Below are 23,420 nucleotides of genomic sequence, written 5' to 3' on the forward strand. Positions count from 1 at the left end.
AAAAAAATAAAATAAAAAAAGGCTGAATATCTGTTGTGATTTTTTTGGACAAAGAAACCCCCAAACAATCCTGCCATCAGCATGTACATACTATAGATATTTTAATACTTTGTTTTTTGTTTCCACACTTGCCTCCTGTCTGCTCTGTGCAAACACAACCTGCAATTCGTCCCAGCTCACCTCAAAAGTCCTTGATTTTTTTGTCATGTGACTGTTGGTTGCATCTGGTTTGGTCATGGCATGAAGGAGTGTGGAATCTTTTTTTCGTTTGTTTATTTTTTCACAGTTTATTTTTGCAGAATTTTAAAAATGAGACATGTAGACATATACAGTCGTCCTCAAATGTATTCATACCCTTCCATTAAAAAAAGGGCAAAATTCACAACTCAGATAACTGGAAACTGAAAAGAAGTAATACTAAATAAAAATTTGCTAAATTATAATTTAATGAAATAAGACATTGCTTTTGAATTGAGGTTGAAAAGAATAAATTAAAAAATAAATAAATAAAAATAATAACTGTTCCGGACAAATTAGAGCAATTTGCTGATGAGCAGTGGACCAGAATTGTTCAACAACATATTAGTTCATGGGTCCCATCATGCTTGTTTGTTTGTTTTTTGTTTTTTTAAAAATATATTTCTGTTGAACCACAATTCAAAAGCAATGTCATGATTTTCATTACATTTTTATTTATTCTTACTTTTGTCAATTTCAACTTATTTCTCAGCTGTTTTTTTCCTTCTTTAATGGGAGGTTATGAATACATTTGAGGACGACTGTATTTTGATAATAATAAGCTTTGGTTTGGTTACATTGACCGATATTAGTTCAATGCATAGTCGAGGTCTGTTGTCTGGCTCTGATGAATAGTTTAATTTTGGCAACGTTTTTTAAAAGGAACTTGGCTTTTCAACCTCCTGGCTGGTTGTCTGATTAAAAGTGTTAATAATCAAAACATTATATTTTTCTCATTGTGCATATCTACTTTGATTGGTCGGCTGAGAGGTAGCCTTGGTTACACACCCCAAACCCCAGATAACTGCTTCTGGCTGTAGTAAAAGCAGCTCTAATGAGAAAGTAATGACTAAGTCATTCTTTGTTTGAAGGTGTACCAAACCAGCCACAAGCTAGGTGTTATGCAAATGTCCTACATGGTGATGTAAATACCTCCTGGACTTTAAACAAGGTGTTTCAGGCAGTGTTTTCTTTGAGAGAGTAGCTCTATCTGGCATGGACTTTGGGCTTTGTAGGTGTGCAGAGCTTTGAAAAGCAGATATGTAACACACTAAAGGAAAAGAAGAAAAAAATCCAAAAAGCATAATATAGGCTCTTTAAAGTTTTTAGATTATATGATGATGAAAATCCAGCCATTGTTGCCGTATCCAGAGGTGGAAGTAAAATAGTTTCTTCTTCTTCTTTGGTCAAATTAATGATATAAATAATTAAGTTAATTTTAAACTAGCAAGTTTTACTGCACTTGAAATTGTCTGCATAAATGAGAAGAAGGTTTTGAGCATCGCAAACTGGACGATGAAATGTGTTTTTAAAGCAATTTTTAGTGGCGAAAAAGAAGAACAACTAGAAAGAGAAGGACACTGATATTGTTTTTCAGCTTTATCATTTTGAAAATGGTGCTACTAAACTTGAACTCTATTAAGTCCCTGCTTGAAATGAACAAAAGATTCATTAATTCTTAGAGTAGCTTTTACTTCAAGGACTGGAAAAAGTATTAATCACATTTTTCAGGTTAGCTTTTTTCACTTTAAAGATTTCAGCATTTCTTTTCTTTTCTGTGTCCGTACTGATTTTGGGAAAAAAAACCCAAGGATTCTTCGTCGGAGATATTTGATGACACAGTTTGTTCATCGATCAGCATTCATCAATATTTCAGTCAATCAAAGCTGATCAAAACATCATCACAGCCCAGATTAAGCAGTTTTTGAGTGTTACATTCTTAATACCTCAGCATGTTTTTTTTTTTTTTACTTCCATTGTTGCTTATTTAGTTGTGAAGTCTAAGAAAGAAGAGAAGATTTAAGTCAGGATTTCTGAGGTTTACTGTAAAATCTTATGAACCATGACCTTGTAACACTCATCACCATGCCAAAGGGATTTTTGGCCTGTTCCCATTAAAAATGAATGGCAGTTCACAGTCTATTGATTGGGCCACTTTATCGATTACGTGTGTCTGCACAATTGCTGCCTCATTTTTTTTTTTATTCGTTATTTTAGCTTCATCCAGTGGCTTTTCAAGTCTCTCTTGTTTAATCAGCTTGGCCCAGTCAGATGTCGGTTACAGTCTGACGCAGCAGCACAGTTCAGCTTGTCACAGCTTGTCATGAATTAGCCTTCAGAATTGGATTGAATTTAGTTCCACTTGATTCACTGTAACTGCAGTATTTGAATCGTGAGATGCAGGGAGTGATTCTGTGGTCTGGAGCCATTCAGGGACAAATGATTGTTAAATGCATTTGTTCACGTAAAGCTTCTGATTCCTGTCAGTTTGTCGTCAGTGGCTCTTACTGCTTCTGCATCTTTTCAGCATGCTGTCCTCTGCCTACAGAAAACCACAGCTCCACTCATCCCCAATGAGCACACACCTGACGACGCCAAGCCCAGCATTGCTGCCTCAGCAGAGAAGAGCCCCTCCCCCAAAGAGGAGCTCCCTCCGACTCCGAAGCTCCCGCCCCTGGCTTCACCCGAGACTGATGCAGAGACATCCATCGCCAAGGACAAGACCCATTAGCTGCATTAGGGGGCGGCTCCCGTCAGAGCCGCTCCTCCAGCATCCTGCCTGGTCAGGAACTGAAACATTAATAATCAATGTCTGATTACTGTGCGGGTGACTCAGTTATTCTCCGACTCCCGCCCCTCATTCCCCCATGAAGTGAGGAGTTTCTGCTGCAGCTCCTCCTCTTCCCTCCTCTCCTCACCAGTAGCTGCAGAGCTGTGTGATTGACACTTGAACTCCTGCAGGAGGAGGAGTGATTAAATGGAAAGTCAGCAGCTTCCTGTCTCCTGAACACTGCATGGAAAAGACACGCAGGGGAGAAGCTGCTGGGAGACCTGCAGAAAAACAAACTCTCCGAGTGTTCGACATGCCCACAAGTTCACCTGTGGGCTTGCTCTGATTGTCAATACTACATTTGTTCTTTATTTAAAATTGCATAATGACATTTACTGTGTGAGAGACCAGTTCAAATATACTCCTTGCAAGTGTCTGGCAAAGACAGAAGGCGTCACTTCTGGACTTGTGTAAAACTTCATACTTACGGTCAGTTTCTGTTGTGCATACATTACATGCCCTATGCAAACCACGAGAAGGCTGGACAAGCAGCTTTGTGAAGATTGTGGATGAAAGGGTTTCACCTGTAATCTGTGAGTACACATGATGTCCAGGCAGGAGGAGGACATGCAAATCCTTAGCTGAGAAATCCTAAAGGCTCCTTCCAGGCAAAGTCTACCTTGTATTCTGATACTGCTGCATTCAGTACTGTTGTCACTTAGGTGCATCTTTTTTCTTCTTTTTTTTTCTAAACTGATCTCATCCAGACCGACGCCTGTCCTTCCATTTTTATATAATCAAGGATGTAGTGAGACGTCGGCGTTTTGAAACAGATGAAATTGCTTTACGCACAGTTCAAGTCTTGCATCCAGGTGACGTTTGGCCTCAGTGCGTGTGAGAAAAGGCCTGATGAGCGTAGACACTCGTAATAACAGTGCCTTATTGTAACAGTTGCACCATCTATAGCAGCTGAGGTCCACCAACAGAGAAGCCCTTGGAACCGTTATGATAGTGTTAAATGAGAAATGACGTTTAAAATTCTTCCAGTGGTTCCCAACCTGGTGGTTACGAGATGAATGCAATGGATCTTTAGATGGTTAAAGGGATAGATTAATGTTTTGGGAAACATTTGTTAAATTTCCTGCTCAAACTTGGATGAGCAGATGGATAACACTCTCTTGTCTGCTGGCTGTAAAATATGAAGCTACAGCCAGCAGCTATTTAGCTTTGCATGAAGGCTAGAAACAGGGAAACGGCTGGACTGGCTCAGTCCAAAGGCAGCAATCTGCCTTCCAGGAACACTAAAATGTCCTAAAAAGTACTTTAAAAAAAGATTTTGTATGAATTAAAAAATCAAGATATTGCTTAATTTGTGAGCTTTGTTGGTGCTGCTTGACATTTCAGCAGAACTATCAAACCTTTTTTTCCCATTTTACTGCGAAGCTAAGCTAAAGTGTTGCTGGCTGTAGCTCCGCGTGTTTGACTGTCTACGCGGGATTACGCAAAAACTACCAAACCGATTTTCATGAAACTCGAGTTAACTCTCGGCGACAACGCCAACAAGCATAAAGTATTCCTTTAAAACTAGAGAGAAGTAGAAGAAGCACATTTCTGCAACAAAATACTACACATTTGTGCTTTTTTTCTTATTAAAAAACTGTGAAGTGTCCTCGAGAAGTCAGAAATGTGATCTGAGAAGGCATAATCTCTCTTTGGTTGAAGGAGTCACAGCCGGTAGAAACCTGTGGTGAGTCGACGCTGCTGCGTTTTAAGTTTGTCTCAAAGGTTAGGAACCACTGAAATAAACCTTGTGAAGCAAAAAAAATGAAGCAAAGCCATTATTTAATTGTACATTGTCTCAGCAGGTGTAGGTGCACTGAAAACCTCTCAGATGTTGAGCGAGGATGAAACAAGTGTCATGTGCAGCCGGAGTTAATTATTCAGCCTGTGAGCTTGAAGCGTCTCCTCCTGATCTTCCTCAGAGTCCTCTCTCTTCCTGCAGTCTTCTGCCTCGATAGAAAACGCTCTCATATTCAGCTTTTCTTCTTTTACTTGTCTCTTTGCTGTGACAGAACGCCCACGGCCGAGGCGGCTCCCGCCACAGCCGACCGTGGCAGGCTCATTATCGCAGAGCATAAAGAAAGACGTTCAGTCCCTTTTTCTTTTCACGCGTCTTTAATGTGGCTTGAGAAGTTATTTTGTTTTGTAACAGAGATCGCCTGAGGAAGGGAGGCGTCCACACAAAGAGAAAAACGGGAGAAAGTCGAGTTAATCCTTCGTATTTAAATGACGTTAGCTGATAGAGAGAGTCTGTGCTAGTGACTGTGTTGTATGCAAGACGGAGTTAGTGTTTGTGAAATATACTTGTGTAGAAATTCTAGCATTGCATCAGACTCTGAAATCTGCCCAAGATGACATATTATAAGACTCAGAATTTTCCTCAGAAATATTTCACAATCAGGAGTAGAAAATACACTTTAGGACCCTGGACTGTGGGCAGCTGTGCCACGATTTTTGTGGAGCTGCTTGAAACTCAAGACTGACATCAGACATTCTCAGGCCAAGAAAACTTTCAGCATTAAGTCATCTGTCGAGGATTTGTTTGCTCAGAAAATATTGAAAAGTTGAAAAAAACCCAACGTAATTTACTTCCAGAAATTGGGCAAACGTTTACATTTGAATGCTGGAAGTAGCTAATTCCAAACTAATTCAGTAAAGTAGTTGCCAATCATTTTTGTTAACGTATTAGTCAACTGATCGTCTCAAATCTAGATGAATCCTTTATCTGCGTTCACTTCTCCAGAGGTACCTGACACATCTCTGTCGGAGGAAGTGTGCGGCAGTATTGTTTCTGTGATTACTGAAACGTTACAATTCCAGTATGAAGTACTAAACCCAGAACTTAGTGGGCTTCCACTGTGGAAAGTATTTGAAGACGGTCTGGTGTGTTTGATGCTTTGCGTCGTCATCGTCACCGAGAAGCAAGAATGTATGTCGTTGATGCTCGAGAAAAAAAAAAAAGGGGACGCTTGTGTTTCAAAGTGGATTTTAAAAGGACAGATGAAGTTTAATTTTTAGCTGAAGGTTGGCGACCAAGCTGAGCTCTTGTATTTATGATTCCTGTGTTAAAACCATGGTCAGATCTGAATGCTCTGATCAATCTATTACATTGCATTATGTATACAAATACAGTACTATACCATTGATAGAACGCTTATTTATGTTCACTTTGTTTAGTATCAACACTGTGATTATATGTATTTCATTCAATTTACTTCACTTCTTTTTACATGATCAATGTGTCTGGTAAATAAACAATGTCTTATTATAACTCGTCTTTTTGCTGCTTTAAAACTTTTCATCATGTACAGTTATTTTTTATGTGGATGTTGCAGTGTTTTAGCTCTGTTAGCAGTGTGGCAATGCTAGTCTTTTGCTTGATTTTGACTTTTCTCCACACTAAAATATGTCAACAACTATCTATTAGATTGCCATAAAACAAAAACAAATAACAACCCTTCACTTTTCATGTGGTACCACCATCAAATCACACGACCGAACACCTGCAGAACTTAACTGTACTTCTGTTTAGTGCTACATAGCTACAGTTGTCATGAACAGGAAAATAAGCTGCCGAGACCGAAATGTTTTTTCATACCTTGCTGTAAACATGTTTTTTTCCGATGTAAAGTTGAGAATTTTTAACTTAGGAATCTATTGGGATTGACTCACTTTTGATTGAAGCCTCAAGTGGCCATTCATGGAACTGCAGTTTTTGGCACTTCCTTGTTGGCTTCATTTTTGAGAAGTTGCCGCTTGTCTAATTTAAAACTTAAGTTAAGACCCTGCAAAATTGAACATAGAAAACCCAACAAACCTGAAGATTACCTGTTAGCAAGCATATTTGCAACATTCCTTAAAGTTACATCAGAGGAATCCCACAGCTTGTTATCTTGACACCCTTAACTAAAGGATGATGACCCACTGCTACGCCTCGTCTTCATCATTATTTTGTTGCATTACTATGGAAACTTCTGAGGCCATGTGCATACAAATTAATACAGCTTAAAATTCTCTTTTACCAAGTCAGAGCTGCTTTGTCTTCCACGGTTTCTTGAAGTTATTCCCCTGAGTCTCATAGAAAACACATTGGGCTCTGATGGCATGAGGCTTCAGGGTATCCAAACCCATCACATCTCTGTGAGGTGAATGAATAATTATTATATGTTCATCTGAAAGTTTTCTACTGGTCACCACAGGGAAGCTATGGTGTTTGTTTGCGTGAACGTGTCTGCTTGTAGCTGTTCTCACTCGGCTTCGTTCTGTTTGGTACAAACATGCTCATCCCACCTTCTGTCGGCAGAGCTAAAAGCCTTGAAGTCGAACTAAACCAACAAAACCCACCCAAGTAGACGTAACTCCACACTATGTTTCTGATAGAGGAGCATATTGAGATGGGCCTATACTCCTGGAGGAAAATATTCTTAACTAAAAGCCAAACACATCTCATTTGGACGCTGCGATGTTGTCATGGAAACGATGTGGACTCAGCCTTCGCCATGACAACTGCACAAGCTTCCACTGCTAATGACACATTGCAGAAACCTCTGGAAACAGCTGGTGAGTTATACCCTCAAAACACTCGTTATTAATTATCCAGGGCTCATACGGATTTTAAATTTTTAATCGAATCAGTTCTCTTTTTTTTTATGCTGAAGATAAAACATGTGAAACTGATGCTGCAATAATTAACAAGCTGCATTATTCACATCACACTGAAGTATTTCTTTTATTTAAATTGTATTTACAGCACTTCCTCATTGTAACGTCACTGCTTTATGTGTAAAACAACTGTAATCAAGTTACGTGAAAAATGTGTGGAAATATTTTACATTCTTATGGTTGTAAGAGTACAAGGCATGAAAACACAGGAGACAAGGGCACGCTTTTAAATGCGTAGTTTGTACCATCAAAATCAGACACTTTACACCACACCATATGTGAAACAACAGCAAACCACAACATAATTCAGACAATATGACAACATGTTCATTCAAAACAATGTGACCGGCTTCCTCAACAGTCCAAGCCAACTGTGGAAAATGGAAGTTCATACAGTATTTTTAGTTTGTCAACGGTCCTCTCTCTTACCTTGAAGAGAGATTGAAATGGCCACTGAGAACCAGGAGTCAAAGAGTATTTTTCCGTCACTTCTCAAGAGCCTTCATCCACTGTGAGCTCCTGCAGTTGCTCCTGCACGGCCTCCAGCTGCTCTGTCTGGGTCTCCCCTGGCTCTGTGGGCTCCTGCTCATGATCCTCCGTTCCTTGGTTTGTCTCTTCCTCCGTCTTCGGCTCCTCGCGTCCGTTCTCCAGGTTCTCTGAGCTCTCGAAGCAGCCTGAATCCCTCGGCTCCTTGGCGTCCTCCCCAGATCTGTCCTCCTCTTCTGGCTCCGACTCCTCTTCAGCTGCACGAGGCAAAAAAAAAAAAACACATTTGTCACAGAAAGTCTTAGTGTAATCTTTAAAAAAATAATATAAAAAGTATTCTAGAGTCTGAAAGGTCCTTTCATCCTGTTTAACCTCAAGAGACAGAAACTGTAAATGTTTTCACATTCAACATTCATGGAACAACATTATCATTCAGTTGAAGTCATGCGTCTGTCTAACTGGTGAGTGTACGTCCAACATTTAATCTCTCTCAGCTGTTTTTTGGTGTCTAAAACCTCAAATCTGCAGCTGCTAACTGTGTCTGTCCAATTTTTACAGGTTTTCTCTACAAGTGATTCCTCTCATTATTATTGATGCTTTTTTTTTTTTTTTATCAAACATGTTCATCATAACTTCTTTAAAATCAACCGGAATGTGATAACAAACCATCAATCCTTGAAAAACACACAAACTGTTTTGTATATTTGTGTTTGAGGGCTTATTATGTCTCAAATGATTTCTGGTACAGAGGACACTGACTGATTGAATAGAGATGTTGGTTGTTACCTTCACACTAGGGGGCTCTGTGATATAAACTTTAAATGAAATCTTCACTCTGTTGGGTTTTAATCCACCCCCTGTGGTCTCCTTTGTTAATTATTTGTTAAAAGCATTTTTTAAAACAGTTAGTTTAGTGATAAATTTAACAGTGCAATGATGGTGAGTTCAATGGAAATGTATGTTTTTGTTTTTTTAAATATATATATATAAGAATAAATAGTAAACCTGCAATTTGTTGTTATGTTTTGCAGTAGTTCGGTTTAAAGCTCAAAGTTTGTAGCCTTTCACTGTTACTTTAGTTAGGTTGAGGAATGTTGGATGGACTTCACCTTTAACCTCTTAAGACCCCAGCTGTTGTTTGATATGCATTTTTTTTAGAATGAAAAATAGAAAATATATCAAAAAAAACATATACACATATATATATCCATCCATCCATTATCTATACACCGCTTAATCCTCACTAAGGTCACGGGGGGGCTGGAGTCTATCCCAGCGACTCAGGGAGAAGGCAGGAGACACCCTGGACAGGTCACCAGTCTATCACAGGGTCACACTTAGAGACAGACAACCAAGCACACTCACATTCACACCTACGGACAATTTAGAATCACCAATTAACCTCAACATGTTTTTGGACTGTGGGAGGAAGCCGGAGAACCCGGAGAGAACCCACGCTACACGGGGAGAACATGCAAACTCCACGCAGAAAGATCCTGGGTGTCCTCACCAGGACCGGTGACCTTCTTGCTGTGAGGCCAGGTCTTAAGAGGCTAATCATAATACATACATAGATATTTAATTTGTACTCATAATAGCAGATGGTTTTTAGTAGAGCTAAGATTTAAACAAAAAACAAAACTGTATCCTAATGAGAGAAATACATTTTTAATCCATTAAAACTAGGCAATCAGGTTGTTTTATAGTCTTACAGTGCAGTTTTTTCTTCATGTTAATTTGAGCTCAGCTGCTACATTGACATTTGAGAGAATCAACAAGAGAGCAGACGTCAGGTCAACAAGAATATTACACTGCTGAAGCTGATGCAAATTAAAATCTATAAACTGTCTTTCTGGAGCACAGACGAACCAAGTTGTCAAGATGAAGTAAGATTTCTCAGGAGTGACTGAGCCTGATTGCAAACTGTTAGTGTAATGTGCAGTGAGTGAGCCATAAAATGCACCTAATTACATAGCTGAGACAGAGAACGCTCAGCCTGATACCATCACAGTGGTACAAAGTGACTCTGAGATCACCAACTGTCTTTAATTAGATTTATTTTTTATCCAATGTGGCTCAAATTCAGGATTAGAGTTTATTTTCCTACTACTAGCTGTAGAGCAGCACTGTTATGGGACATTATGGGCTGTGCGGTGTGTAAACCTACAGTCTCTGAGCAGCTCAGTGGTGTTCAGGATCTTGGAGCGCTGCTCTGGGTCGGTGATGTTCAGCTCGTTCAGGTGAGACTCCTTCAGTCCTGCAAAGTCCTCCAGACTCTGGAAACCGTGCATGGACAGCAGAGAACTCAGCTCCTGAAACACAAGAGAGCATAAATGCAACCTTAGACACATCTGAGATCACTTCCTGGACAGTGTTGAGCAGCTCAGCAGACACTCGGTCCTGTTTGTCTCACCGTCAGGCCGATGCTGTCCAGGACTTCCTCCAGGGTTTTTGGTTTGGATTTGGTTCTGTTGGTTTTGCTGTTGCAGCGTGGCCTGCGGGCCGGAGGTTTCTCGTCGGGCAGGAGGTTGACGTAGATGAACTTAAAGGAACCCACTTTGTTGTTGAGCTTCCCGGTCCAGGTGCCCACTGGGGGCTTCTCAATGATTTGGATGATGTCTCCTTTCTGTGAGAGAGACGATGCATGAATGATGAGGTGATTAAGACGGGCTGACAGGAGGAACAGGAGTCTGTATTCATTATCACTTTATATTTAACTCTGAGAGTGTTAAAATTAACACCATCTCAGTGTTTGTACCCATCAGAGTGATGAGCAAACCTCTGTCCAGTCATTCTCAATAATTAGCACTTGTTGAAGTGTTAAAAATGGAAAATGTCACCATTTTAACAGTCTTGTCTTATTGTATATGACTGTATAATTTGACCTGCAGTGGCTGAAATGATGTTGCTTTATCAAACAGGCAGTTGGTAATGGGCCTTGTAGATTAAACTCTGCCTTCAAGGATGATAAGCAAAGCAGCCCGTCTTGTTTCACACGGTTAACAAGCTCCCTGGAGGACGGCCTGTCGAGACAACAGACGAGGCCGAGGGCCAACAATGGATAGCGAGGAGGACTCCCCCCCCAAGACTCACTTGGAGCTTCAGTGACTCCACATCGTAGGGGCTGGGAGTGAAGTCGGTGTGGACCAGAGCGCGACCACAGAAGGGTCCGTTGTAAGGGACGCCATTCTCCTCCAGCCTCATGCTGTCCCTCTGGCAGTAACCGCTGTCCAAACTCTGTCGGTCGCTGCCTGAGGAGGATCAGAAGGCAGGGTCAGAAAGCTCGCTTACACTCAGCAACATACTGTAACCATCTCTATATGGAACCAGGAATACAATAATCATGCTGATGGGACACTCCGAGTCTTTACACAGTCAAAAATATCTTTTTTTTTTTCATGCTGCACTTTCTTTCTAAATAGATGGATTTTGTCACTCCTGTTATTTCTTTGACTTCAGATGGAACAGCCAGTCGAGCATCTTGAGTCCTATTTTGTGGCTTTTTTAAAAAACAAAACAAAACAAAAAACAACAATATGCCAAATTAACACCATTATTTATTATTGTAAGTATATTTAATTAACTATAAGCACAATAAGGAGTTCCAAGTATCATTCTGATCCTGAGGAAAGCTACAAAATGTAATGATTCTCTGGCAAATTTTCTACAAAGTTCACAACGATAGATTTAACCCTTCCATACTATTGTGGGTCAAATTTGACCCGTTTTGACATTTGACAGCAGTAAAAATACCCTAAACATTCTTCTTTTAGCCTGAAATTTTCCTAAAGTGACCTAAAACACACAAAAATTAAAACATTTAAAAACTTTGATACGTGTGCTACAAACTTGTGTACACTGAGGCTACTTCGGGTCAAATTTGACCTATGTAGCCATTGAGATGTATTTTAATTCTACCAGTGTGGGTCAAATCAAGGAAAATGGAGGTTTTGGGGAATGTTGAAACTGTAAAACTGTACAGGCCATGCTTTATGCGTATTTTTATTTACATTTATTAGTGTTACACAGGCTATTCTAAATGGCTCTGTAGTTTAAAATTTGATATAGACATTTACTATGAGGACATTCTTCACAGGAATTCTTCACAATATGATCCAGGTCCAAACTGACCTGTACCATACTGTGAAGGCATCAAATATAAAAAGTATGGTCAGAACTAAACTAGATATGTTTCAACTGTTGGATGTGTAAATGTATCTCTTGTACAAAGTTATTTATAATTTAAGGCTATTTTTAAACATACAAACAAATAACCAAACAGCCACATCAAACCAGTCAGCTTCCTTTACTCGAGTAGAAAACCTGAACCGTTCTACGTTTATTTTACTGGGATGATTCAGTGAAGAGTTCCCCTGTTTTGTAAAGTTATAAGCAAACCACAGATAATGACCCAAGTTTCCTCTTTTTGTCAGCAGGTGTCAATGAGTGTTGCCATGGAAACACAGGCCTTTTGCTTTAAGTGACCATTGCAGTTCGGTGGCGAATTTGTGTGAAGCTGTTTAACTTGCATGAAACTATGGTTTACAGACGCTCACTTACTGCCAGACAGCTGGCGGCTGACGGGGCTGGGCATGGTGTCCTCGGAGCCTGTGGAGCACACAGACGTCCGCTGTCCTGCACTCAGGTCTGGAAGCCATTCGCAGGTGGGAGACAACTCCTCACCACTCTCCCCCTGGAGACACAGAGAGGACAGCAGTGCAGGTCAGAGGTCAATTCATGTTCAGTTCATTTAACTATCATATTGTGAAACTGAAATGAAAAATAATTAAAACTGAGAAAAACAGACAAATCAAAAATATAACTAACATGAACCTAATTCCCCTCCTTCTTTTGTTTTTCTTTACCAGCTGCCATCATGTTTGTTTTTACACCCGAATAGCATTTATTGTTGTATTCATTTACACTTCTGACCTGTCTGACAATCTTTTTACTTCATTTTCAGTGAAGTCATTTAACTCTGCAAAGTAATAGTTCTTAAAACAGCGTCATGAGTCAATATGAGCGACAGATCGAGGAACCTCAAGAACACCAGGACCTTCCTAAACTAGAACCAATTCTGGTTTTGAAGTTTTGTCATTTTAGAGCACTAAAGAACAGCGATGTGCAGGAGGTCCTCAAGTTTTTTACATTAGTAAATGTCAGCAAACCAGTAAAAACACTTGATTATAAGTAAAAGAAAATTGCACTAAAATGATCAAAATCATCAATGCAAAGTGATTTGTCCCTGTGAGTCCAAAACTTTTATATATTATTATTACTTTGAGTTTCTTGAAAAGCGCTATACAAATAAAATGAATTATTGTTATTATTATTATTATTATTATTATTATTATTATTAGTATTATTATTATTATTATTATTATTATTATTATGCTGACGTATTATTGTTTATGTTACGCCTTACTTGGTTGAGTATCAATACTATTAAGTGCAATAATTCCCTCTTAAATATGGGGGTGTAGAAATGTAAAGTGGCATCAAATGGAAATGTACTACAATTTGTACTTGAGTAAATGCACTTACTTGGACACTCAGTTACTAAAAATCTACCCCCTTTTTTTATAAAGTGCAGTGCATATATTTGTCCACAAGGTGGAGACAGTTTCAACTGTTTGCAACAACAGCAGCTCCTTGTTTCAGGGATACAACTGATAGTGTTTTCGTCTTTCAGCCAGATCCCTGTAGCTTATGTGAAACTTAAACCGTCTTTACCCCTTCTTCTGCTAGAGCCTTCTGCACCATCTTGGATGTTTTGCGGGTCATCGTACGTGAGATGACGTTGCGCCATTTCTTTCCCAGCTTGCTGCCACTTTTCACTGCTTCTTCTGCCGTCACACCATCTGCCACCTGAGACGAGAGAGAGAGAGAAAAGCAATTTCAACACTATCTGTTATCAGGAGATGAGAGGACATATGATACGATGTTATTTTACAGCCAGTGAAGTGCAGTAAAGCTTCTGAGTGTTTTAAAAATGCCAATGACATATATTCGCTCTCACAGTCAAGTTACGCAATTATTCAGCAAGTAGAAAACCTACAGCGTTTGTGGTAATGGGGTTTGCATACACACATGCTGCTGATGCCCACAAAGTCGCTCTCTCACACACACACAGACACACACACACACAAACACACACACACAGACACACACCTGCACTCTGTTGTGGCCAGAAAGCACAGTTTCTCAGGGTGTTGTGCTGTTTTCATCCGTGAGCTTGTTAATGAAAGCTAATGATGTTTTCAGTGTTTTTATGAGGCAGTTAGTTACAGCAGAAAGAGCCAGGAGAGTTTATTAGACTTTTTAATCATCATCCCGCAGCTGCTTTATTCTTGTGTGACTTTCAAACAATGCTTAAAATATGTTTTGGAGCTTTTCATGCACTCGTGCTTCACCGGATTTAAACTTTCCTCAATCTAAAATGAATGCAGAACGTAAAAACACACAGCAACCACAGTGACAAGGCCAGAGCTGCCGCAGAGACAGACGGTTGAACTCTCAGCATAGAGTCTGACGTCCGAGTGAATGCGTGGAAATTAAAATGGATAACTCAGAAATTGAAATGCATGAATTCTCTGGGGGAGGACTCCTGGTTAGATGCTCGCTGCTCTTTCACTCTGTCTGACGCTGAGGCTCTCTGCTCGACTAGTTTGCACCAGAGGACATCCTGTCTGCACGCTGCTGTCATCTGAGCTCTGTGTAATGCTTCTCGTTCTTACTTCCTCTCTGCTTCTTCGCTCATTTGTCCTCCAACTTCCACTCAGCGCACAGTCCGCTGCTGGGAAGTGATGAATATGTTCTGTGAATTTAAAAAGCGTTAACATCTGCTCACGCGTGCAGCAGTGTGTTAAATCAGGAAGCACAAAGCGGGCACTTCTGTAACAGCCATAACTGATGGCAGCCTCTGCTTGGCCTCTACTGGATGCAGCGTCATTTAGAGGCCACATGTGATGGTCACAGTATGACCAAGGAGGAACAATGTGATAACAGAACTGCTGGGAAGTGTCATTAAGGAACTTTATAGACAAAGACTGCACGAAAAAAATCAACTTCTACTTTTCCAAAACGTGATATTGTGCACGTTCTGCTTGTTTTGTGTGAGTTTGCATTAGGAACAACTTACATTCTCCTCCAAAGTAAACTCCTTCTCTGACACAACAGGAGAGGTGGGTTTGTGCTTCATGAAATCCTTGAAGCTGCTGGACCTCTGCAGGGTGAGCTGTGAGCACATCAGGAAATGTAAAAAAGCACAAAGTGGAAAAGCACAGAACGACAAACACCGGGTTAAACAGACCTCAAACACAACAAAAAGGCATCACCAGAAAAGCTTTAGAAACACGTCGGTCAGTTGTTTGGTGGTTTTTTGTGCAACGCTGATAACGCTGATCTCATGGCTGTGCACACACACAGTCTGATCTTATCTCTTCAAATGTGTGAAAACAATGAAGCTGCAGAGGGATTTCTTAGAAGAAATGACTGGCCTTTTCGCCTTACGCACGTATTAAAGATAAAAACGTGAATGTAGGTCATTAAATGTCTGCAAATGGTGCCGTGGCTGCCTCTGAACAGGAAACCTAAAGGAAATGATGTGTGGTGATTCACGAGAAATTCATAAAACTGCATTTTAAACTCACCATCAAGATGTGTCAACAGAAAACCAAAAGGCCCAAAGTGTAAATTAATACAAAACAAATTCATTCTTCAGGATTAACTCAGTTTCAGCACATTTCTAATGTGGATGTGTTAAAATGACAGGTTAGAATAAAGTTCTCTATAGTCTAGCATGGTTTTTTCATTAGTTTAGATTAGTTTTTGTAAAATTTTTATTTTTTTTTAACTCATCACTTGGTCACTAAAATATCAGAAAATAGTGATTTTTTTCCCTCATTGCTCACAATGAAGTCGTGTCAACCAGCTGTTTCTAAATCCTAACAACTAAAGCAAAACTGACAAATTTTGCAGCACTTAAACAATAATCAGTAATAACTAAACGTTTGGTTCATCCGCTAATCAAATAAAAGACTGATTCTTTTAGGTTTAGTCTGGTGTATAACATGTCATTTGCATATTCTAAAAATAAAGACTTTTTTTTTCAACTACAGAACGAAAAATGTGGCTTTTTTGCATTATTTTCCACATCTAGAGTTTCATGCCGCTGTTATGGAAATTCTTCGTCTAATTTTCCACATAACCACGTCACTGCAAAAATCTTATCGCGACTCATCCTTCTCTCTTTGCTGAAACCACAGGAAACGGGCAAAGCTTTAGCAACTGCTGGCAGCCAATCATTGCAGTGCAGACATCCAGTAACTGATGCTGTGCGTCGAAACCTGAAGAATTTAACCACCAAGAGAACAAGTCACCTTTAATACATCAGTTTCTGCTGGTGAACGTTTGTTTTCTCCAGCAACAGCTCTCATTTCACGGCCACACGGCTTTCAAAAAATATCCATCCTGTATGAACGCAGCGACAGAGATGTTCTCCGGCCTCGTTTACTGCCGGTGACACTGATGTGTTCGAAGATGATTGCAAAGAACAAAGGCAATGAGATGTGTAATGACGAGGCGTAAATTAGACCACAGGGGAGATGTGGATAGAAAATAAGGGCACTGGTGTTGAAGAGTGTGGGAGGCTCGTTCTCAGTGTGGCAGCTGGAGACGAAGACAGCAGAAGCCGCAAAGCCTGTCTGACTCAAACTACATCTGCAGCAATGATTCACCCTGTCAGAATAGAGGAACTTTACTTTTCTAAAATAGGTTTTGGCCAGAGGTAGTTTGAAAACTTAGAAAATCTTCTGTTTTAGACAGAAACATGTTACCGAGCTCTAGGTTTTTGTCTGTGTGTTTGTGTCTTCATGTGTGCGGGTTTGCTTGGCTTCACCGGAAAGGTTTGCGCTCTGAGCTGACATCCTGTGTTGTAAAGATGTACACACAAAGACAGCTGTACACGATGTTGTAAAGGAAACAAGTGTGCGGTCCCATCTCTTCACAACACAACAGGAGTCGATAAGTTTTACAGACATAAAAAGCTCAATTTGTGCACAGCAGCTTCATCCTTTTCACACCTTCCAGAGCAAAGTAATAGCCAAAGACTCTGCTCACCTTCTTCTTCTGGTGCCCCTGCTCCTTCTCCGAGGCATTTGAGGGCCTTCGCCTCAACATCTTCTTTCTCAGTGATCCTGGGATCAATCTGGACAAAAAGCTGTGGATAAAGCTGCACCGGTTATAGTCACAGAGGATCTCTGTCACTGTGCTGTCACAGCCAAAGTCAGTTAAAAAAAACTGAGGCAGGCTGAGGTGCTCTCCGCTGCAGCCGAATGAAGTGCAGAAGCCAGGAAGTCACATGGCCACGCTGAAACTGAAAAGACAAACCCTGTTTCTGGTGCTCAGGACTGCATAGAGGTTGACGGGTTTGCTACATGTATTACTCATAATTGCGTGCTACGAGCTCTCTGTGCTAAAAACTGAAGTGATACACAAAAGCAGTTCAGAAAGACCTCCTTACGGTTTTGTTTTGAGTAAGATATTTAAATAGAAAGTGAACACAAGTAACTTTAAAAAAGTAATCAGCCTCTAGTTGTCAAATTCAACATGTTTTTTTCAGATTAAAGCTCTGTGGAGGATCATCAGTTGTTTTAGAAACATGTCATCTCTTGCTGCAGCTGTAATTAAGAGCGAGGACACATCCTGCTGCCACTGTGTCACAACACGTTACTCCTACAGAGCTTTTTTCTTTAACTTCAGCAGAATGTTGGAGTGGATTTGCTGGCAGGAAACACCTCCATCATGTAACTAAACATCTGTGTTGTCAGCCAGCTCTGTGCGTTCATGATGACAAGTGATAGTTCTCGATTTTTCAGGTGGTAGTTGTTGTAGCTATATATTTGTAATGGCCACTGAAGTGTGGAAGTGAAAGACTCTATAGACAACATATGTTAAAACTTTGCAGCAGCTGCAGCAGACGTGTGCTGCAGCTGCAGGAGGCAGAATCACAAACCGGTGGTCCAACTCACCCAGCTGGAGATATTTACACAGAAACTAGTTCATGAGACCACTGAGCTGCAATGCCAGTCACAGGCTAACACAGTAAAAACCTCCAACAACAGACAGTTCAGGCATAAACAAGTCGAGTGACTCACAAGAAATGTGCGTGCTTTTGAATGTACACTCAGCCTGTAGGACAAGGCCAACGCTGGGGCTAAATGCAGAGAGGGAAGTACAATGTAAGTCAAGTTTAACTTGTTATTTTGGCGAGGAGCAAACCACATGATAAGAAGATGCCCTATTTTAGTTTCCTGTCACTAGACTACAGGTTGGCAACCAGCAGATCTGTCTGAAGATCTTAAAGGGACGAAAACAATAAGCAACAGCTGGGAAGAAACCTGAATACTAAGAAGCAGAGGAGGAAAAAATCTTCAGACCCTTTAATCAAGTGAATACCACGGTGTAGAAATATCAAAATAAAAGTATCGCATTCTTACTGAAGTAGAAGGACAAGTATTTTTTTTTCCAAATATACAGTATCAATTGCACTTTTTCACGGTTTCCTCTGCACGTGCCCGTTCTGCGCTGCTCTGTGTATGTTCAACATCGTCTTCCTCCGACTGAATGAGCAGAGCTGAACTTTTCTGCACCATAAATATTGCACATGCCTTTATATAATTGTTTTTGTGTGTGTACATACCCTTTTTCACTGTTCTCTGTTTCTTACATTAGTAAGACGGGAGTGATGAGTATGTCTGAATAAATGTGTTCTGTAAATAGGTTAACAGGTTAATAGGTTATCGTTGCATATGACCACAAAGCCTTTGAATCCACCGAGTATTATTAATAAAATGTACTTTAAGTGTTAAAGGTTTAAGTATTCTTCAAGTGTAATGAACCTTTTGAGAATAAAATATAATTAAACAAGAAAATTGATTATTATTCCATTACACCTGATGCATTAAAGGTATAATATGTAACATGTCCACATTGAACATTGAACGGTCTAAAAACAGCTAAACCAGTGTTATTCATGTATTTTATTGTCTTGGCTACTTACAAAACTTCCCCAAAATGTTCAACCCCCAACTATCTTCAATGTTGCCATGCGTTTTATTTTGGCCACCTGATGTCAACAATGGTGTCACAATATCCACTGTAGCTGGGAAACACCCTAAACACTGGACAATACTGATGTTCATTTCATTTTATTGTTTGTCTTGCTCAGTCGTGATGATGCATTCATTATAATTATTGTTCTGCCTGGCGATAACAGAACTGGGCTGTCCAATGATTTAATTCACCACATAATGTTAGCTACAGAAATCTCTTTTGACCGAATCATCTCATGGTATGTTTGCAAATAGCATTACTCTAGCTAATTGGTTATTTAACTAATTTGCAGCTATTTTATCAGAATAAATCGACACAATGTGACTAAACATAATGTGACCACAACTCTAATGCGTTTTCTTGACCCTGAACATGATTTCAGCCAGTCACATCAGATGACTTTTTATTATCAATAATAGTAAAAACAACAACTCCCATGATCCCGTTCTTCTTCATGACATCATCAAACTCTGTCTTTTGTTATTGTTTATTGTTAAATGTACAAATTAGACTTGATTTGTAATCGTTCATATATTGTTTATTTAAATTTAAGGCCATGAACGATTTTTTTTAAATACAAATTTTTAATCTTTATCTGCAAAGTAACTAGAAAATGTAGCTGCCAGATACATGTTGTGTAGTAAAAGTTCAATAACGTATAAAATGTAGTACACTAGACAAACAGGGTGACAGAAAACATGCTGAAAGGTGTTTGTTTATTCGATTTGTGATGCTCACACCAGACAATAAGACTGCTAGCGAAGTAACATGGATGTAAACAATACAGGATGAAAAAAAAGTTATATTATTATTTGTATTAATAAAATTTAATTTGGAGTTCCCTTAATTATATGAGTTACTTTGCACTGCTGCTAGAAGGATACAGATAACTGGAAGTTACAAACATCTTCTATGACTACATGTGAATGTTTAAGAGTTACAACATAAGTACAAGAGACTTTGTTCACAGAGAGCAATGATCTCATACTTGTCGTTCCTCTTTTCTGAAGCTCTTCACCGCAAACATGGACATGGAGGAAAACGCCTTTTCTGTGAGCTGTTCTACTTTCTCTTCAAAAGATTTCTTTGTGTGCTTTTCGGTGCTGCCCGTGCTTAAGTGTGCAGATGCAGGGTGTGGAGAGCTTCACACCTTCAAGACGGAGTAGTTGCCAAGCAACCAGCCGCCTCCAGACTGGAGCTGCTCAAAGCTGCTGAATGATGAATCCAATTATCTGAAGCTGCAGGTGGAGTTTAATTATGATTTGTTTGTTAAATGTAGTCATTTTATTGTTGTCGGAAACAGACAGCTGTGATGAATTCAAAACATAAACGAAATGAAATGGAGTGGGTGACTTCTGCTGACATCAGGATAACTGAACAGCTGGGCATCAGTCTGTGAAAAAGAGCTAACATGGCAAGAGATTTGGAAAAACAGGGTTTCAGTTCTATGCTGATTGTGCCACTCATTTGTTCCATGTTTGCAAAGTTAACGACATGAAGGAAGTGAGTTCAGCATTTTGAGAAATATATTTGCTTTTTTTTGCATTCAGAGCCTTGTAGGTTCCCTAGAAAACCTCCAGGAATGTGCACAGCTCCCTAACAAAGACGGAAGCTTTTATATATAAATAAACATCCGTCACAGTGAAGGCCAAAGAGTTCACACTGTGCTGGTGCATCTGTTTGTATTTCACAGTAAACCAGAGTTTTAAATCTGATGTCTGTGGTAACAGATACACACTGGGCCACTGCTCACAATGCAGTATGCAACCAGTGAGGATTGGGTTGCCAGATCAGAGGAGGGAAGCCTCCAAAGTCATGGAGATGGAGTAGACTAACATCAGCTAAAACTATAGCAGAAAAACATAAAAAAGAAAAGTTTAAAGAGTCAAACTGCAGTTCTAACAAGATGTACAGCTTAAAAACCAACCAGTTGGGATTTATCCTTCCAAGTGTTTTTCTCTTGTAAAAGTAAATATACTTTTTGAAAACACTTTTTGTAAAGTGTAAGAGTGTGTGTAACTTGTGGAAGTGAGTTTTCCAGTGCAGTGTCTTCGGTCATAGTGGATCGTTTTCCACCAGTGGCAACATGAGGTTGTTTCCACACTTGCAAAGAAACTTCAACAAGCGACCATAAGGTGAGTTTTATGCTTCAAGTGTTTTCAAACTGATTTTTTTTTTGGTTTTACAGAAGACAGTGTCACAAACTGGGGCTGCAAGGTGGAGCAGTGGTTAACAAAGTTGCCTCGCAGCAAGAGATTGGTTAGGATGCCTGTGTGGAGTTTGCATGTTCTCCCCGTGCAGCGTGGGTTCTCTCCAGGTTCTCCAGCTTCCTCCCACACAGTCCAAAAACATGTTGAGGTTAACTGGTGATTCTAAATTGTCCGTAGGTGTGAATGTGAGTGTGCTTGGTTGTCTGTCTCTAAGTGTAGCCCTGTGATGGACTGGTGACCTGTCCAGGGTGTCCCCTGTCTTCGCCCTAAGTCAGCTGGGATAGGCTCCAGCCCCCCGCGACCCTAGTGAGGATTAAGCGGTGTGTAGATAATGGATGGATGGATGAACAGTCACAAACTGGGCTTCAACTCACTGCCAACACTTAAAACTAACTCCTTTATTGTCTTGAAAACTGTTCCCCAACATGTTGGTACCATGTGCTTTAAACATGCTCACAAATGGAGAAATCTGTCATTTGTTGCACTGAAATGCAGGAGTCCTCATACGGACAACGTTTTTTTCCAAACAGGGTTTACTAGTGGGGGGAGCATTATAAGCACAGTGAAAACAGATGTCTGTATGTTTACAACAAGCTTTGTTTGATTGTTTTTGTAAATTCATTAAAGAATAGTAATGATTTATAAAACTGGTTTTGGATTGTATCTATCAGAGCAGATGTCACTGGTTGTCACTTTCTCGGTGGTTGGTCAGTCTTCATTACAGCCTCATGCTAAAATTGTCTGCAGCTCTCTATGTAGAGCAGAATGTCATTTTTATTAGGGTTTAAATGAGACTTTTATTTATTCGAATGATCATATATCATTTTAATGTCAACTATGAAAGAGAAAGGCCAAATAATTTTGTTGATTTTACACCATAACTCCATTACTAATTGTCAAAATGACATCTGATCTTGGTTGAAACCGTTTATTAATCAACTGTAACCTTTAATTAATTGCAAACAAAAACAAAGGCAAAAAATCAACAAAAACATAAACAAAACCAAAATTAAGCTTTCCTGCACCAAGAAAGCATTATTACCCTGAAATGAAATATGCTTTAAAAAAACTTAACACAATCGAAACTAACTGATGACCTCTGCTTTAGAGAATTAGAAATATATATAAAAAAAGAAGTGCTGACCAAATATTCTCATGTGAGTTGTGCTCTATATGCAGACCTCAAGTTTTGCTTTGGTATCAGTTATCTAAAAATAAATGGTCACAGTTGTTAGTTTAGGTCTACAAGTAGGTCTGCTCATATGCAGAGCAAATACTATGGAAAAAAAAGATCAGTCCATCATGTTTATTAGTATAATCGGGAAACTCAGTGTCATAATAGTAAACATTTATATGTGTTATCTCTTCTAGATGAAAAACCATAAAATGAGAGCTTTTGCATGTCTTTGACCACAGACAAGTGGAAACGAGAAAACTAGTTTTAAAAACCTGAAAAGGACTTGAGGTCATCATGTTTCCGTTTGTTTCAGTAGAAAATTACCATTTCCACTGAAAGTGTGACGCATGCAATCGCAATATATCTGCTGACTAATTAATGCGATGCTGTGGTTCAGGACTGCAGCAGGAACAATACCACAGCAGAAGAACACATCTGTAGTTGGATCGACTTAATTAAAAGCCAGCAAGTCCTTCCTGCTCTGACTGTTCCCTTCAGCCTGTATTACATTCATTATATTCATTATATTTTATAATATGTTGTTATTTATTCATATTTATTCAGATTTGTAGTTTGAGCTTGTGGGAAACATGCTGGTCGACTGGACCTGTTTGCTTCGCTCATGTGAATTCCAGCCAGAGAGAGTCTGGATGCACTTCATGAGTTTCAATCCAGTTGTTCTGTTTAGTGAAGCTGGACAATGAAAATCTAACCTGGAAACGCTGAATGTGCGTTATTGTACACAATAAATGAATGAATGTGTCACGTCACTTTGTAATTGGTTGGTGGGAGTGTCCATTTACAAAAAGTGGCCTAAATATGTCAATCTATTTTCTATCTTTTTCTATTTTAAAACCCATCAATAGTGCAGCAGAAAACTGCCCAATTTGTCATCAGAGTCCAAAACTCTCCATTGGTTGCC

At 39.6% G+C, this 23,420-nt stretch overlaps 2 protein-coding genes and 1 long non-coding RNA gene across 4 annotated transcripts in view; 2 read left to right on the forward strand and 1 right to left on the reverse strand.

Moving 5' to 3' along the window:
* zdhhc9 (zDHHC palmitoyltransferase 9) overlaps positions 1-6,119 on the forward strand; it is a 31,902-nt gene extending 25,783 nt beyond the window's left edge. The window contains exon 9 of one of the 2 annotated variants that reach the window (XM_008275764.1): positions 2,546-6,119. In XM_008275764.1, coding sequence (XP_008273986.1) covers positions 2,546-2,749 — 204 coding nt within the window. In that variant the 3' untranslated portion in view covers positions 2,750-6,119. The remainder of the gene's footprint in view (positions 1-2,545) is intronic. The other variant, XM_008275774.1, reaches the window with a different exon arrangement.
* A 1,433-nt stretch (positions 6,120-7,552) lies between these two features.
* On the reverse strand, positions 7,553-17,346 carry sash3 (SAM and SH3 domain containing 3). The gene is made up of 8 exons (XM_008275744.1): positions 17,117-17,346; positions 15,138-15,233; positions 13,730-13,864; positions 12,557-12,689; positions 11,090-11,247; positions 10,410-10,622; positions 10,164-10,308; positions 7,553-8,253 (listed from the first exon to the last, which is right to left on the reverse strand). The coding sequence occupies exons 1-8, from the start codon at positions 17,174-17,176 to the stop codon at positions 8,003-8,005; spliced, it is 1,191 nt and encodes a 396-aa protein (XP_008273966.1). The 5' UTR covers positions 17,177-17,346; the 3' UTR covers positions 7,553-8,002.
* On the forward strand, positions 9,483-20,079 carry LOC103352999 (uncharacterized). The gene is made up of 3 exons (XR_519988.1): positions 9,483-9,607; positions 17,250-17,258; positions 20,067-20,079. It is a non-coding gene; the product is annotated as an uncharacterized LOC103352999 (long non-coding RNA).
* The last annotated feature ends 3,341 nt before the right edge of the window (positions 20,080-23,420 follow it).

The sequence above is a fragment of the Stegastes partitus genome, unplaced genomic scaffold (genome assembly GCF_000690725.1).
Source record: "Stegastes partitus isolate 25-593 unplaced genomic scaffold, Stegastes_partitus-1.0.2 Scaffold2, whole genome shotgun sequence".
Lineage (NCBI taxonomy): Eukaryota > Metazoa > Chordata > Actinopteri > Pomacentridae > Stegastes > Stegastes partitus.

Excerpts from the sequence above, each read along its gene's own strand:
- sash3 (XM_008275744.1), bottom strand. The coding sequence starts at position 17,176 with ATGTTGAGGCGAAGGCCCTCAAATGCCTCGGAGAAGGAGCAGGGGCAC. Across the intron at positions 11,248-12,556 it reads CAGCCGCCAGCTGTCTGGCA|GCAGCGACCGACAGAGTTTG; the intron begins GTAAGTGAGCGT and ends GATCCTCCTCAG. Across the intron at positions 10,309-10,409 it reads TGGACAGCATCGGCCTGACG|GAGCTGAGTTCTCTGCTGTC; the intron begins GTGAGACAAACA and ends CTTGTGTTTCAG.